The sequence below is a fragment of the Beta vulgaris genome, chromosome 5 (genome assembly GCF_026745355.1).
Source record: "Beta vulgaris subsp. vulgaris cultivar EL10 chromosome 5, EL10.2, whole genome shotgun sequence".
NCBI lineage: Eukaryota > Viridiplantae > Streptophyta > Magnoliopsida > Caryophyllales > Amaranthaceae > Beta > Beta vulgaris.
The window spans coordinates 10,605,525-10,617,921 of record NC_079206.1 but is presented as its reverse complement, the minus strand read 5'-3'; the positions used below and the strand labels follow the sequence as shown (position 1 = coordinate 10,617,921).

The 12,397-nt window shown below is 33.3% G+C and overlaps 2 protein-coding genes across 3 annotated transcripts; one reads left to right on the top strand and one right to left on the bottom strand.

Annotated features, from left to right (window-relative positions):
- Positions 1–571: 571 nt before the first annotated feature.
- On the top strand, positions 572–2,872 carry LOC104884133 (transcription factor MYB114-like). The gene is made up of 3 exons (XM_010668729.3): positions 572–774; positions 1,577–1,706; positions 2,574–2,872. Exons 1-3 carry the CDS (start codon positions 618–620, stop codon positions 2,860–2,862), a joined length of 576 nt encoding a protein of 191 aa, XP_010667031.2. The 5' UTR covers positions 572–617; the 3' UTR covers positions 2,863–2,872.
- A 1,060-nt stretch (positions 2,873–3,932) lies between these two features.
- LOC104884134 (probable glycosyltransferase At5g03795) lies at positions 3,933–10,267 on the bottom strand. 2 transcript variants are annotated; one of them, XM_057394972.1, is made up of 7 exons: positions 9,784–10,267; positions 7,960–8,407; positions 7,734–7,864; positions 6,524–6,872; positions 5,034–6,163; positions 4,795–4,932; positions 3,933–4,369 (listed from the first exon to the last, which is right to left on the bottom strand). In XM_057394972.1, exons 2-5 carry the CDS (start codon positions 8,371–8,373, stop codon positions 5,489–5,491), a joined length of 1,569 nt encoding a protein of 522 aa, XP_057250955.1. In that variant the 5' UTR covers positions 8,374–8,407; positions 9,784–10,267; the 3' UTR covers positions 3,933–4,369; positions 4,795–4,932; positions 5,034–5,488. The 2 variants fall into 2 exon arrangements, with proteins under 2 accessions (XP_057250955.1, XP_010667032.2); XM_010668730.4 differs by lacking the exon at positions 3,933–4,369 and having other exon boundaries at positions 4,527–4,932.
- Positions 10,268–12,397: the final 2,130 nt, after the last annotated feature.

Here is a 12,397-nt window from a genome sequence, read left to right as displayed (position 1 = left end):
ATCTCACGAGTTTCTCGAGTATCTCACGAGTTTCTCGAGTCGAGTATTGAGTTGCTCGACTCGACTCGACTAGACTCGCTAACCTGTCGAGTCGAGTTCGAGCTCAAGTCGAGCTTTGACCGAGTCCAGTTCGAGTAGCTCGCGAGCTGTCTCAACTCATTGCTAGCCCTAATCTTGATAATCATCTTAGCTTGTAGAATTTTACCAAAACTAAACGATAAACAATCGTAATTAATACTTGATGTAAATAGGTACATTTGTTGAGTGTAAATAGTGTCCAAATCTTAGTCCATTTGAAAATTAGTACTCATCAATAACTCCCCTTTCCCTTTTGTTTAAGGTTAGATAATCAACCAAACTTGCACCAACTTAACACCTTTCCTCTAAGTTAACATAGTGAGTATACTACTAATACTATAGTTGGTAGCTAGAACATAAGAAAGGTAGATGAGATTGTTTCTACTTCCTAAACCCAACATTAATTATCTCTACCTCTGCACGTGCTCACCTACAAAGTATACATCTTATAAGTTATAAGCTCTCATACTTAACTGACCAAACATCTCCTTTCTCAACTCTACACTCTTGACTCACGCATTCTTTCTCTCAAGCTTATTATGGCACCAAAAATGGCACTAAAGAAGGGTGATGAAATCATTGGGAAGAGAAAAATAGTGAACAAAGGAGCATGGACTGCTGAAGAAGATACAAAGTTGTCTGACTATATTCAAAAATATGGTGCTAAGCAATGGAAAACTGTGGCCCTCAAAGCTGGTATTTTATCCATCTTTACTCGATGGTGCAGTACTATCGGAAGATATTCCCACAATTCATCATTTTTTGTTGATTGTATATATATTCGACCATAAATGTTTGTTCATATAGTCATAGATACTTTACATAGAATTGAACAGTAGGTGATAGCCTAGTGGTGTTGGCATGACCTCAGATCCCATAGATTTTGGGATCGAGTCTCACCCTTTATAAGAAGGGATCCCCAATTTCCCTCTTTCCTTAAAAGGAACTTTATATTACCTTAAAAACTTTACATAGAATTACAAATATTACACATGAAAGTCAAGGTATCATACTATTTATCATCTAAGATGGTGAAAAATTAATTTCAATGTACAACATTTGTAATTCAATATGCAACACTTACAAGACACAAGTTTATGTCCTACTTAAGAAATATTGTGATTAAAAATTGGTTATAATCATTATGAATCAAGCGGCTCTCTTACTATTAGCAATATAAGATTAGCAAAATTAGCATATCGTGGTCAGCATTGATAATTTTGTAACTGTGACATACTTAAAATACACACATCACATGATATATTGGACATTTTGGTCCTTGTAATTGAATAATAGAAGGTTGTAATATGCAAAGTTTTTTACACTACGAATATAAACTTCAACTTTCGCTTCTTTAGATATATATGTGATGAATTTTCCTTGGTATTTAAAACTCATATATATATATATATATATATATATATATATATATATGTTTCTATTGACCTTAATTATGCATCTTTTGATAGGAAATAATGCATATTTGCGAAATGTGCAGGAGTGAATCGATGTGGGAAGAGTTGTAGACTGAGATGGTTGAATTACCTAAGACCAAACATTAAAAGGGGAAATATTTCTGATGAAGAGGAGGACTTAATACTTAGGCTTCACAAACTTCTTGGCAATAGGTATTGAATTATGTTCATACATATGTCCTTTATAATCTACTAGTATTCGTTTAGAATCTAGTCAATATCTGAATCACCTTATGACCACAATATATCTATTGGAGCAATTAAATCAGAATTGCAACTAACAAGCATTCAATCATAATGTATAACCAAGTAGTATTGTACTATAAGTCTACAAGTATATATGTAATGAACTAAAGTATTTCATTCTTATTTACTCCCTCCGTTCCTATTTCTTCTTTCTATGTAAAATATTTCTGAAAAAGAAAAGGAGTCAAAGTAGGAAGAACAAATAGGAACGGAGAGAATACCTTATTTGTCTTAAAATATTTGCCAACATTTACTTTTGCACTTTGTACATATGTCACTTTTGACCTTTTTCTGAACTATAGAGTATTATAGGTTTGGTTCAATGTATTTTTTTTCAAAATATCAAATTTTATATACTCCCTCCGTTTCAAAATATAAGGCATGCATGATGTTCGAGGTCGACCTTTGACCGTTAATTACTCTCAATATATGTTGATAGAAAATTTTAAAAAATTATGTTATTATAGTATTTTTCAAGACGAATCCAACGGTATAATATTTATAATTTTTATTTATCGTATTTGAGAGATATTTGTGGTCAAAGCAAATTTTCCTAAAGCGTGAATGCCATATATTTTGAAATAGAAGGAGTACCTTTTAACAATAAATATTTAAAGATATTAATTGTGAAAGTTGTATATCGTCGATAAACGTGAATATGAGGCTTGATTAACTAATTGATCAATTTCAGTTGATAATTCAAACAGAGCTGTCATTTTACAGTTTAAAGAAGTTAGTTTTTAGGACTAATTTAAGCTGCCATTTTGTTGTAAGGTGGTCATTGATTGCAGGAAGACTCCCAGGAAGAACAGATAATGAGATAAAAAATTACTGGAATTCTCATTTGAGCAAAAAAGTAAATCACAAGGAGAGGAAGTCAGAATTTCCAGCAACTCCTGCTGGTACAACGCCACCAAGTGAGGAGATGAGAGAAGAAAATTTGGAAAATGAAGACACTGAAATTAACATTGACATGAATGATTTGTTTCATTTCTCTGCTGAAGGAACTTATGGTTTGGATTGGATTGACAAATTTCTTCAAATAGATGAACAAGGAGCATAGTTATTAGTTTATGTTTTTTTAGTGCAAAACTTTAGTTTATTTACTTAATTCAGGTTGTTAAGTAATTAAGTCCCAATTTGGTGGTTCTTAACCGCATATTTTCCTTGATCCCAAAGTTATATTTCTATTATCTGAAATAAATATTAAAAAGTTCTCACATAAAAGATAGAAGTGTTACATTTATTTCAAAACGGATGAATCATAATTTTTACTAGTTACTCCGTTCATTCCTGTTAGCTGGTCTTTAAGTTTATATACAAACTTCTAATCGATAACAGTTTCATGGATTGGTATTTAGAATTCACTAGTACTACTTCCTCTGTTTCAAAATATAAGGCATTTACGCATTACGAAAATTTGTTTTGACCACAAATATCTCTTAAATATTAGTGATACACGTTAGACTTGGTCTAACGTGTATCACTAATATTAAATACGATAAATAAAAATTATAAAAATCATACAGTTAAATTCATCTTGAAAAATACTATAATAATATTATTTTTTAGAATTTTTTATCAATATAAATTGAAAGTAATTAACGGTCAAAGTTCGACCTCGAACATCGTGCGTGCCTTATATTATGAAACGGAGGGAGTATTAGGTTAGGCACAAACTTCTAAGAGATGTTAGTTTAATGCATTGATATTTGAAATTGACTATTTATAGTGCATTGTGAGTTGAAAAAACATATTACATTGCATCGACATAGATAATTTGGAAAAAAATAAGACGAGTTAATGAGTAGTATTATATACGGAATGAAGGGACTAACTCAATTTATTTACATTTCTAATAAACATTGTTTTCCTTTTGATGTAAAGCCAATTTGAGATTATTAAAATCAGACAAAAGAGGAATGGAGGGAATAATTCTTTAGTTTATGCACATTCCTAATAAAAATTGTTAAAAAGGCAATTTGAGATCGAGAAATTCGAACAAAAGAGTATTCTTTCGTATTAATTCGGGGAAATAGAAACCAAGAACATACCTTTACAACTCGTATCTAAATATAATTGCTAGATCTTGGTGTTTTCTTTACTCGACTATAGCAATGACAAATAGTAGTATAAAAACAAATACACTCATCAATAACACACTTTTTCCTAGTACAGTAGGAGAGATGTAAATAAAGTACTTACAGGCTTACAATTAAATGTAAGTGTAGTTCCTATTCAAAAAAAGGATGTAGATGTTATGGATATATTCTGAACGTTGTTGCTACAATTTAGTAGAAATTCTTTAAGCAACTCAAATGGAACCTCAACTTTTCTTTTTGCTTTAGTTTGATCCATAACAAATGCTACTGTAAAGTATCAGAAAATATAGTTTCAAAAGCTACAAGTACACACTTCGAATGAAGCCAACTCACCAAATTCCAGCTGAAACCAAAGGGGATGTGAGGCCATAGATTTGGACTCACAAATCGCGTTACTTTATGTTCTTTTGACCTGAGCGACACTTATTTGAGCTCGAGCTATGTTCTTTTCATCTGAAATCTACTTATCTGAACCAAAGGGGGATGTAGACTTCGACAGTCAAGTCTTTAAAAGATGGCACCCAAAATTTGGTTAAATTGACATAGGCTTAAGTAGACCGCATGAAGGAAATGCTTTAGGTTCGTGAAACATAAATATAAAATGCAAGGAGCCAAGATACAGGGCTACGAGCTAAACAATGTAAGCTTCGTTTCATTTCTTTCCACAAGTAAAGTTTACATCGTATAGTATACTGTTTAGTGTTTACTGTACATCAATAATCACAACAGTAGCAACTTTCAGGAGTTAAGAAAATGTTGTTTTTGTATTTGTATACCTCTTAATAAACACGCCTATAACTTATATGCAATGTATGGAAGAAAAAAATTGTGTGTTCAATTATATACATCCAAAAGGGTTTTCCTTTGATGTCGTTAAAGCAACGAAAATATACCTCTTGTCCTGTCCTGGTCTTCATAATACTATGAATCTATGATACAGTATAATCTTGATTGAAAGCTTTGTCCGTCAGACCATCTCTTTATTCTCTAACTCCCAAATGATGAGACACAAATTCTTCTGATAAATTTTCCTGCAAAAGAAGTTTTGAAACTTCAATCTATGTCTAATATTACAAGGCAATAGGATGATATTGACAAGTAATCAGAAATGTTTAATTTCCGAGTGCCATACCTGCACAATCAACTGTGCAGAAGCTGCTTGCTCTCTCTGGTTACGCAGTTTCAAGTAAATGCATAAGAGAACATAAGAAACTCCTAATAAAATTATATCCGAGATATATGCAACTTCTGTAATTTCTGTGCAGATAACTTCCCGAAATCTCAAACCCCTATTTTTGTAAAAACTATCCGAAACATGTGTCAGTTTCTCCAAACTTGCAAAGAATGCCACTGAGACATTGCATTATTTGCACATCCGGATGTAAATTAGGAAAACCTGAAGAGAACACTCTTTGATCATTGCAGCATAGTAAAATTGAAATATTTTGAGCTCTCCAGTCTCCATACGCACTATACGATAGAGATCTAGCATTTATCACTCGAAACAAAGTCACCAGATATCAGCTAGCATATCAGATCATGGCCAAATTCCGTCAGGAAAACCCAAACACTTCTGCTAATCTGGAACTAAATCTGATTTAGTCTGCTAAGCCATATTGAATGCAAGATCATATGGAATAGATCATACTTAATCGGCCTGAAATTCCACAGAAAATGTCTCTGAAGCATTTTCAGATTCTCCAGCATTTTTAAATACTGTCTGAGAGGGATAGCATCAAGAATTTCTTTTAATTTGGGAATATCCTTCTCAGCCACTGTCACAGAAAATGCACTCCAATCAAGCACATCATCAAATGGAGGGGTAAAATTGTCTGCAATAATCACGGGAATGCATTCGTAATATATAGCCTCGACAATCCTTGGGCTGTTAACTTCATACCCCATTGGACAAATGCAGAACTTGCTAGATTTCATATGCTGAATGTATGACATTTGCCTAGACACACTACGAGGCAAGGGTCCATAAATCCGCATATATTCATCTTTGTTACGCCAATGCTTGAGAAGTAAAGGGCGAACTCGTCCATGCATGCTTCCAGCAAAGAATGCTAGGATGGGGCGTCGTGATACCCTCATCCCACCACCAATGTTTCGAAGAGGTTTCTTGGGTCTTCTTATGGTGGTTTCTGGGAGAGAGACATCTTTTCCAGCTTTGAAGATTCCTTCAGATAAATCAGCATTACAAACAGCTTTTATAGTGTTCTTCACTAGCTCCTCATGTGCCTTTAATGTGTAAGGACCCTATAAGCAAAACAGAAAAGAAACACAAAAAGGAAGCATAAGGTGAAGTATAATCAAAGGCAAACAAGGTCAGTCGTTCTCCTCTCAGACAGTCTGACACAAGTATTTGGTCACTAGTTATCAGGGAAAAAATATCAAATGTTAAGCAACATATGTTAGCCTTTCATTTAAATACTTGGCAACTTTTTTCATATTTTGCTTGATTTTGATTTTTAATGTTTATACTGTATCTGATAGATGGTACCAAACTTTCTAATACAAGAAGTTTTAGAAAACAAATGAGGAGAAACTGATCATATGTTATAAAAAAAATTCTCCATCATGAAGTATAAAAACTCAAGGTAGTAAAGAGATAGATACCCAATCATGACAAGCTACTAGAAAGTGATCTGCTCCATGAGTGCGGTTCCAGAAAGGATACTTAGCAGACAGCGAGTTAACATAATCTCTTAAGAATAGCGAGAGAGGAGCCAAATTATGTGATCCTTGTACATATAGAGCTTGCTGGAGCTGACGTGCACTGTATGGCAGATAGAACAAATGGGCCTTTTCAGGGTCTCTGGTAACAAACTGTCTGTTCCCTTCTAATAACTTCATAAACCATCCCTCAGATGCATAAATTCCACTAAGGTGTGGGCTATGAAATATCGGTGGACGTCCATCTGGATACACATATACTTTGAGTATAAGCTCCATTAGTTCATAACTCCTGCCGTTGGACATGAAAACATCAGAAGAGGAAACAATTTATAGACAAGTTAGGTTAAAGGATGTTACAATAGCAGGACTGTCTACAAGGTGTTCAAAGTGACACTGAACTCAGGACTCCCAGTCTCCCACTGGTATACTTAGGCCATGAACTAATAAGAATCATTCTCAACGAGTAAATAATAAGTGATCCCATTTTTCTTAATTCTCATCGGGTCTGGGTAGAGACCAAAGATCTTGAGCGACCGATCTGGCAGAAACTCAAATGATAAAGAAGTATCGTTAATTTCTCCATTCTCGTTCCAAGCTCGAAAGATCATTTGTACAAATAAGAATCCCCTTCCTTACATGATTTCTTCTTCATATACGTAGATATAGGATCTATAGGGCAATTACTCAAAGTTTTAACTCTTCTCTCACAACGTATACTCATTGTTCATTGAACTTTTGACTGAAAATTTTGGCATCATCTTATGCAATGTAATTTGTTTAACACACTGCATCATTACTCACTTTTGTAAGCCCAATTATCAATGCGAAAACACAAGGAAATCAGAAGCATTACATTTATCATATTAAATCACAAATGAGTAAAGCAGCAAACAAAAGCTCAACATAGTGTTTTAGGCTTTGATTCTTCAGAGATTCACATACATTGCAACTATTTTTCTCTTCTGAAAACTTGCCATTATTAACAAAGGTTTATAATGCCATAAGAATCTTCCATGTATCTTCAATCACTCAATCTTGTATACACATTTCCAAGAACATACCTAACTATGCTAGTCAGAACATACTTTATAAGGACAAAGTCATTCTACCAAATAAACTCTGATGTTACAATATGCTAGCAAAAACATACCTTTTAAATTTAGAGACATTCTTAAAGATAGGGGCATATAGATCAGAATCATTGGCAATAGGCTGAGCATTCTTCAACTCCTTTTTAGCATACAAAAGTGCCTCACTAGGTGATAAGGACCAGACAAATCTCTACCAAGAGAAAAAGAAAAGCGGAGTTAAAATACGTTAAGACTGTACGCTTTCAGTCTGCAAACTTCAGAAAGATATCAGAAAACCAAAAATACCTGCAAGGGTGTTGGTGGAGTTCTAGGAGTGGGAGGAGAAACCGCGATATGCAACTGATCATCTTCTCGCTTTCTTCTTCTCCTTTTCCTTTTCAAAGGACTAGAATCCGCCTCAACTCTATGTACTCCCTTCGTTAGTCCACTCGAAGAATTTAAGTGATCAACGGGTACCAAAAGTTGGTTTAGTGGCCAGTTTTTTCCATGTCTCAAGCTTAATTGCAGAGGATTAGTGAAATTCCTAGTAGTTGAAACTCTAACTAATGGAGAGTGCAGCCATGTCGAAAGTGGGAACGGAAGGAGACTGATTTGAAGAACGATTCCCACTATTGTAACAAGGGCCAAAATGAAAAACAGCTTCCTCCAATCAATTTTGTACAGTACTAGTACAATTAGACGTTTTAGTGATTTGTTCATCTCATCTCCTAATGTTTTTGCCTCTTAGAACTCCCTGCCAGATGAAAAATGCATCTGATTAAAGGTTTGTAGTACAAATAATACATCTGAAAGTATACATATGCAATTCTTAGGTAATTTATATGACATTTCTATGATCTTTACAAAGAAAATTCCACCTAATAATTAAGCACTTCCTTCAAAACATGATTAAGTACATGGAAGAACTAATTATGTGAATAAAAAGATGGATCATCATAGTCTCATGTTCCAAATTCAAGGTGATGTAAGCTATCTTAGCTAGTTAATGACTTAATATCTTCAAAAATGCATAAAAACCTAGGTTCAAATGAACAAGAATAAAAACTTAAAGAAATGAAAACTTTATAAACCTCTTTCTAGTACTTGGTCAAATCCCAATAGTCTAACTACCATAATACTTAATTACTTTCTTCCCAACTAACCCACTAGAGCCACTCAACCTATCATCAAGTAAGCAAAGCTTTCATCCATTTCATAAATTTTTCATACTTTGCTTTATTCCTAGTTTGGTAAAAGTTTTTCTATTTCTACCCTACCTTGTCACGTTTGTATGACCCACTTGGCACGGATTTAACCAGTCAGATTTATCGGTCAGACTACTTAGAGGAAGAGGATGGTAAAAAAAACCTTACATCCAAATCGCCATTGGTGGAATTTGATCCTATGACTTGAAGTCATGAGACTAAATTTTTACCACTAGGCCAAGCCTGACTTGGTACGCACTTTTTGGATTAGTAGTTATATTTATAGTGCAATACCAACACCAGACTAATGTGACAAATAAATCTTGTATTCAGAAAAATGGGTATCTTTAATTTTGCATGGTTAATAAATAAAAGGGCTTACTTCATGTAAAAACTGAAAATAAAATCACTTCTACTTCCTCCGTTTCCTAAATATCTTCCCACTTACAGTTTCTACAGATATCAAGAAAAATTAAGTTGTGTGGGGCATGGTGTGAGTAAAGTAGGGAAGAGAAAGGGGTTATGATAAATAAACAAATAAAAAGAGGTTAAAGTAAGAGAGAGAAAGGGAGTAAAATTAAATTAATAATGTAATGCTGGACCATATGATAGTGACATGAGAGGGTAAATAGGGAAATTTGTTTTGCGAAATAAGGAATAAAGCGAAAGAGGGAAGATCTTTTGGAAACACCCTTAAACGGAAAGAGAGAAAATCTTTAGGAAACGGAGAGAGTACCTCCTAGAAAGAAAAAAAAAATGGAAATAGTTGATCTTTCCCTCCACCCAGAAAAGGGAAGAAAACCAATGATTGCAGCTAATACAATAGCAACTTCAATTGTATGAAGAGAATAATCATGAGCAAAATTTACACGAATAACAAAATTAAAATCAAACAAAAAATTAACAACAAAAAATAAGAACTTACAGGTGAAGAAAAGGGTAATTCAGAACAGAGTAAGCAGGCAAGAAACGAGCGACAAAGAAGCTGGTGAAAGTGAATTTGAATATGGAGAAAAATATAATGAAAAAAATGGATTTAGAGGAAATTTTGTATAGAAGATGATAGAAGAAGAAAAGAAAGAAAGTCCACACGGAGAATTCAGGAGGGAAGACAGCCAGAATCCGCGGTTAACGGTATTCCTTCTATATATAGTTGCCTACTTTGTACCATGATCTTTTTTTTCTTTTTCTGTTTTTCATGCTTTCCTTTTCCTTAAAAACATATTTCTGTTTCAAAATAGTTTCTTATATGGTATATTATCCATCTTTGAGAAAGGGACTACTTTAGCTGTTTTTTTTTTAAAAGAGTAAACTAATTAGTTTAGCTGTATATGCCTGCTCAACAACAATCTATTTACCAATTGGGGTTGACATGAGTGGTTAAGACTTAAGAGCCTCTCGCTTCTTAACCAGGATCTTGAGTTCGAGCCTTTGATATGGAAAAATTCCAACTGGGAGAGATCAGTGGCGTATCCAGGATTCCAAACCTATGGGTTCGGAGCTGGTAAAAAAAAAAATACATCCATTTACTTAGATGCTGGGGCCGTAATTTTGTATATGCACCCGGGTGCATGTAGCACACCGTGCACTTGTTTTCACACGACGTCGTTTAAGATTCAAAAAGTAAAACCAAGCTTTGATTGCCACCTTACCAATTAAAAATCTAGATTCGCTCTGAAATAAGTACATAATGCGGAAAATATATTGTTAAAATAAAAAAAAAATCTACCATCTAAACTAAGTAAGTGGCTTATCACGTGGAGGGAACTTTTCAAATTTGTCACCTAAACTTACTAGCGCACATGGAAGGATTTTTCATTGATAAAAAAAATAATACTAAATCATAGCATTCTACCATTTTATACAATTATAGAAAGACAACTAATTTTGATTTCAAAATATATTTGTAATTGTTGAAAGAATACATATGCAAAGAACATAAAAGAATGGTATTTTGGTTTTGCTGGGATTCGAACCCCCAGCCTATGTGCAAACCCATGGAGTTTCATGGAGAACAAAACCAGCTTGACCCCTGCTTGTTCCATGTTTTATATTACACGCAAATGGTATATATCAATTCGCTAAAATATTTTTTATTTAAAAAAAAAAAAACTGGGCAAATTTTTTCCAAAAAACACTGGGTTCACCTGAACCCGGTGAACCCATAGTAAATCCGCCCCTGGGAGAGATGCTGCTATTTGAGGTACCCTTGCAAACTCTCGCAGGAAATTAGTCCACTCGCCGAAGACGGTGGGAAACTCGTAGACAATCTATTTGACTTGTATTATAGATGTTGTAAAAAAAAAGGAGAGGTGGTAGCTCAGTGGAGTAACCACCCCGAATTCCAGAATATTGTCCGGGGTTCGATTTAGAAAAACCATACCAACGATTGTAAAATCAATTGCTCAATTGGCTTTTTGGAATATATGACCAACAAAAGACGAATGAAGATGAGTAAGCATAACCGATCGAATTCATGAGACCAGCATATATAACCTGAGATGTAACTTATCAATCCATACAAATTGAGTTACTAATTCTGAAACTGATTTTTGTTCAATTCAAATTGGTTTTAAACTAAATTTTTAGAAATTTGAATTTTCATACTCCCCTGTTTCTAAATAAGTACAACATTTGCATAGTGTTTACTATTCATAGTTTAAACTTTAATTAGCTTTGGTGATTTACATTTTAAGAAAAACATAGTCATGTGGGATCTTGTTAAATTCGTCTGAATGTGAGTTTTTTTTAATATCAACTTTTTATAATTTTTACTTATTGATAACTGAAAATATTAATGGTTAAAATAATGCATTGGCAAACGTGAAAACAAGAAATGTTGCACTTATTTAGAAACGGATGAAGTATTAGACTCAGATGAAAGGTGTTTGGATAAAAAAAAAACCGAATAAATCGAAATTTTAATTTTAGTTTGATTGTCTTCTAAAAACATATTTAAATATTTATTTTCTTCTTTAACATTTTTACATATCTAATCGACATTATTTTTTAAGGATATTTTATCCCCCTTAAGACTCATGTAGTCCTTAACTTAACGGGACCTGATTTATTAGCGTTATTTCGTATATATCATTTTTTTTTTACAAATTTATCGTTTAAATTTTTTTTCTTTTTTGATAGTATAATCCGGTCATTTGCTAATATTGAAGCATGTATACCTTTTTAAAACTCTTTATTTTTTTTGTCTTTTTTATTTTTATCCTTCAAAGTGTCAGTTCTCATCTACAACGATAATATTAACAATGCGTATTTACTAGGAATCAATCACATGACCTCTGAAATGAAATTGTGATAATTTAACCACCAATCTACTATCATTTTAATGTTTTATGGTTCAACGTAGAACATAATGGAATCTTATAATTACATGCAACAATAAAGATATAGACAAATCTTTTGATTTCTAACACTTTTATCCAGGTAATAACATTTTTTTACCTCAATTCTATTAAAATTGTTATTTTTATCTCCAATTCTTATAAGATTTTTTTTTATAAATATCTTATCATGCTATAATG

What these genes read in the sequence shown, in the direction of transcription:
- LOC104884133 (XM_010668729.3), top strand. Translation starts at nt 618, where the DNA reads ATGGCACCAAAAATGGCACTAAAGAAGGGTGATGAAATCATTGGGAAG. An exon ending in AACTGTGGCCCTCAAAGCTG is followed by an intron (nt 775 to 1,576) that starts GTATTTTATCCA and finishes CGAAATGTGCAG; the next exon opens with GAGTGAATCGATGTGGGAAG. An exon ending in CACAAACTTCTTGGCAATAG is followed by an intron (nt 1,707 to 2,573) that starts GTATTGAATTAT and finishes TTTTGTTGTAAG; the next exon opens with GTGGTCATTGATTGCAGGAA.
- LOC104884134 (XM_057394972.1), bottom strand. Translation starts at nt 8,373, where the DNA reads ATGAACAAATCACTAAAACGTCTAATTGTACTAGTACTGTACAAAATT. An exon ending in AATGTCTCTAAATTTAAAAG is followed by an intron (nt 6,873 to 7,733) that starts GTATGTTTTTGC and finishes GTCCAACGGCAG; the next exon opens with GAGTTATGAACTAATGGAGC. An exon ending in TAGTAGCTTGTCATGATTGG is followed by an intron (nt 6,164 to 6,523) that starts GTATCTATCTCT and finishes TTTTGCTTATAG; the next exon opens with GGTCCTTACACATTAAAGGC.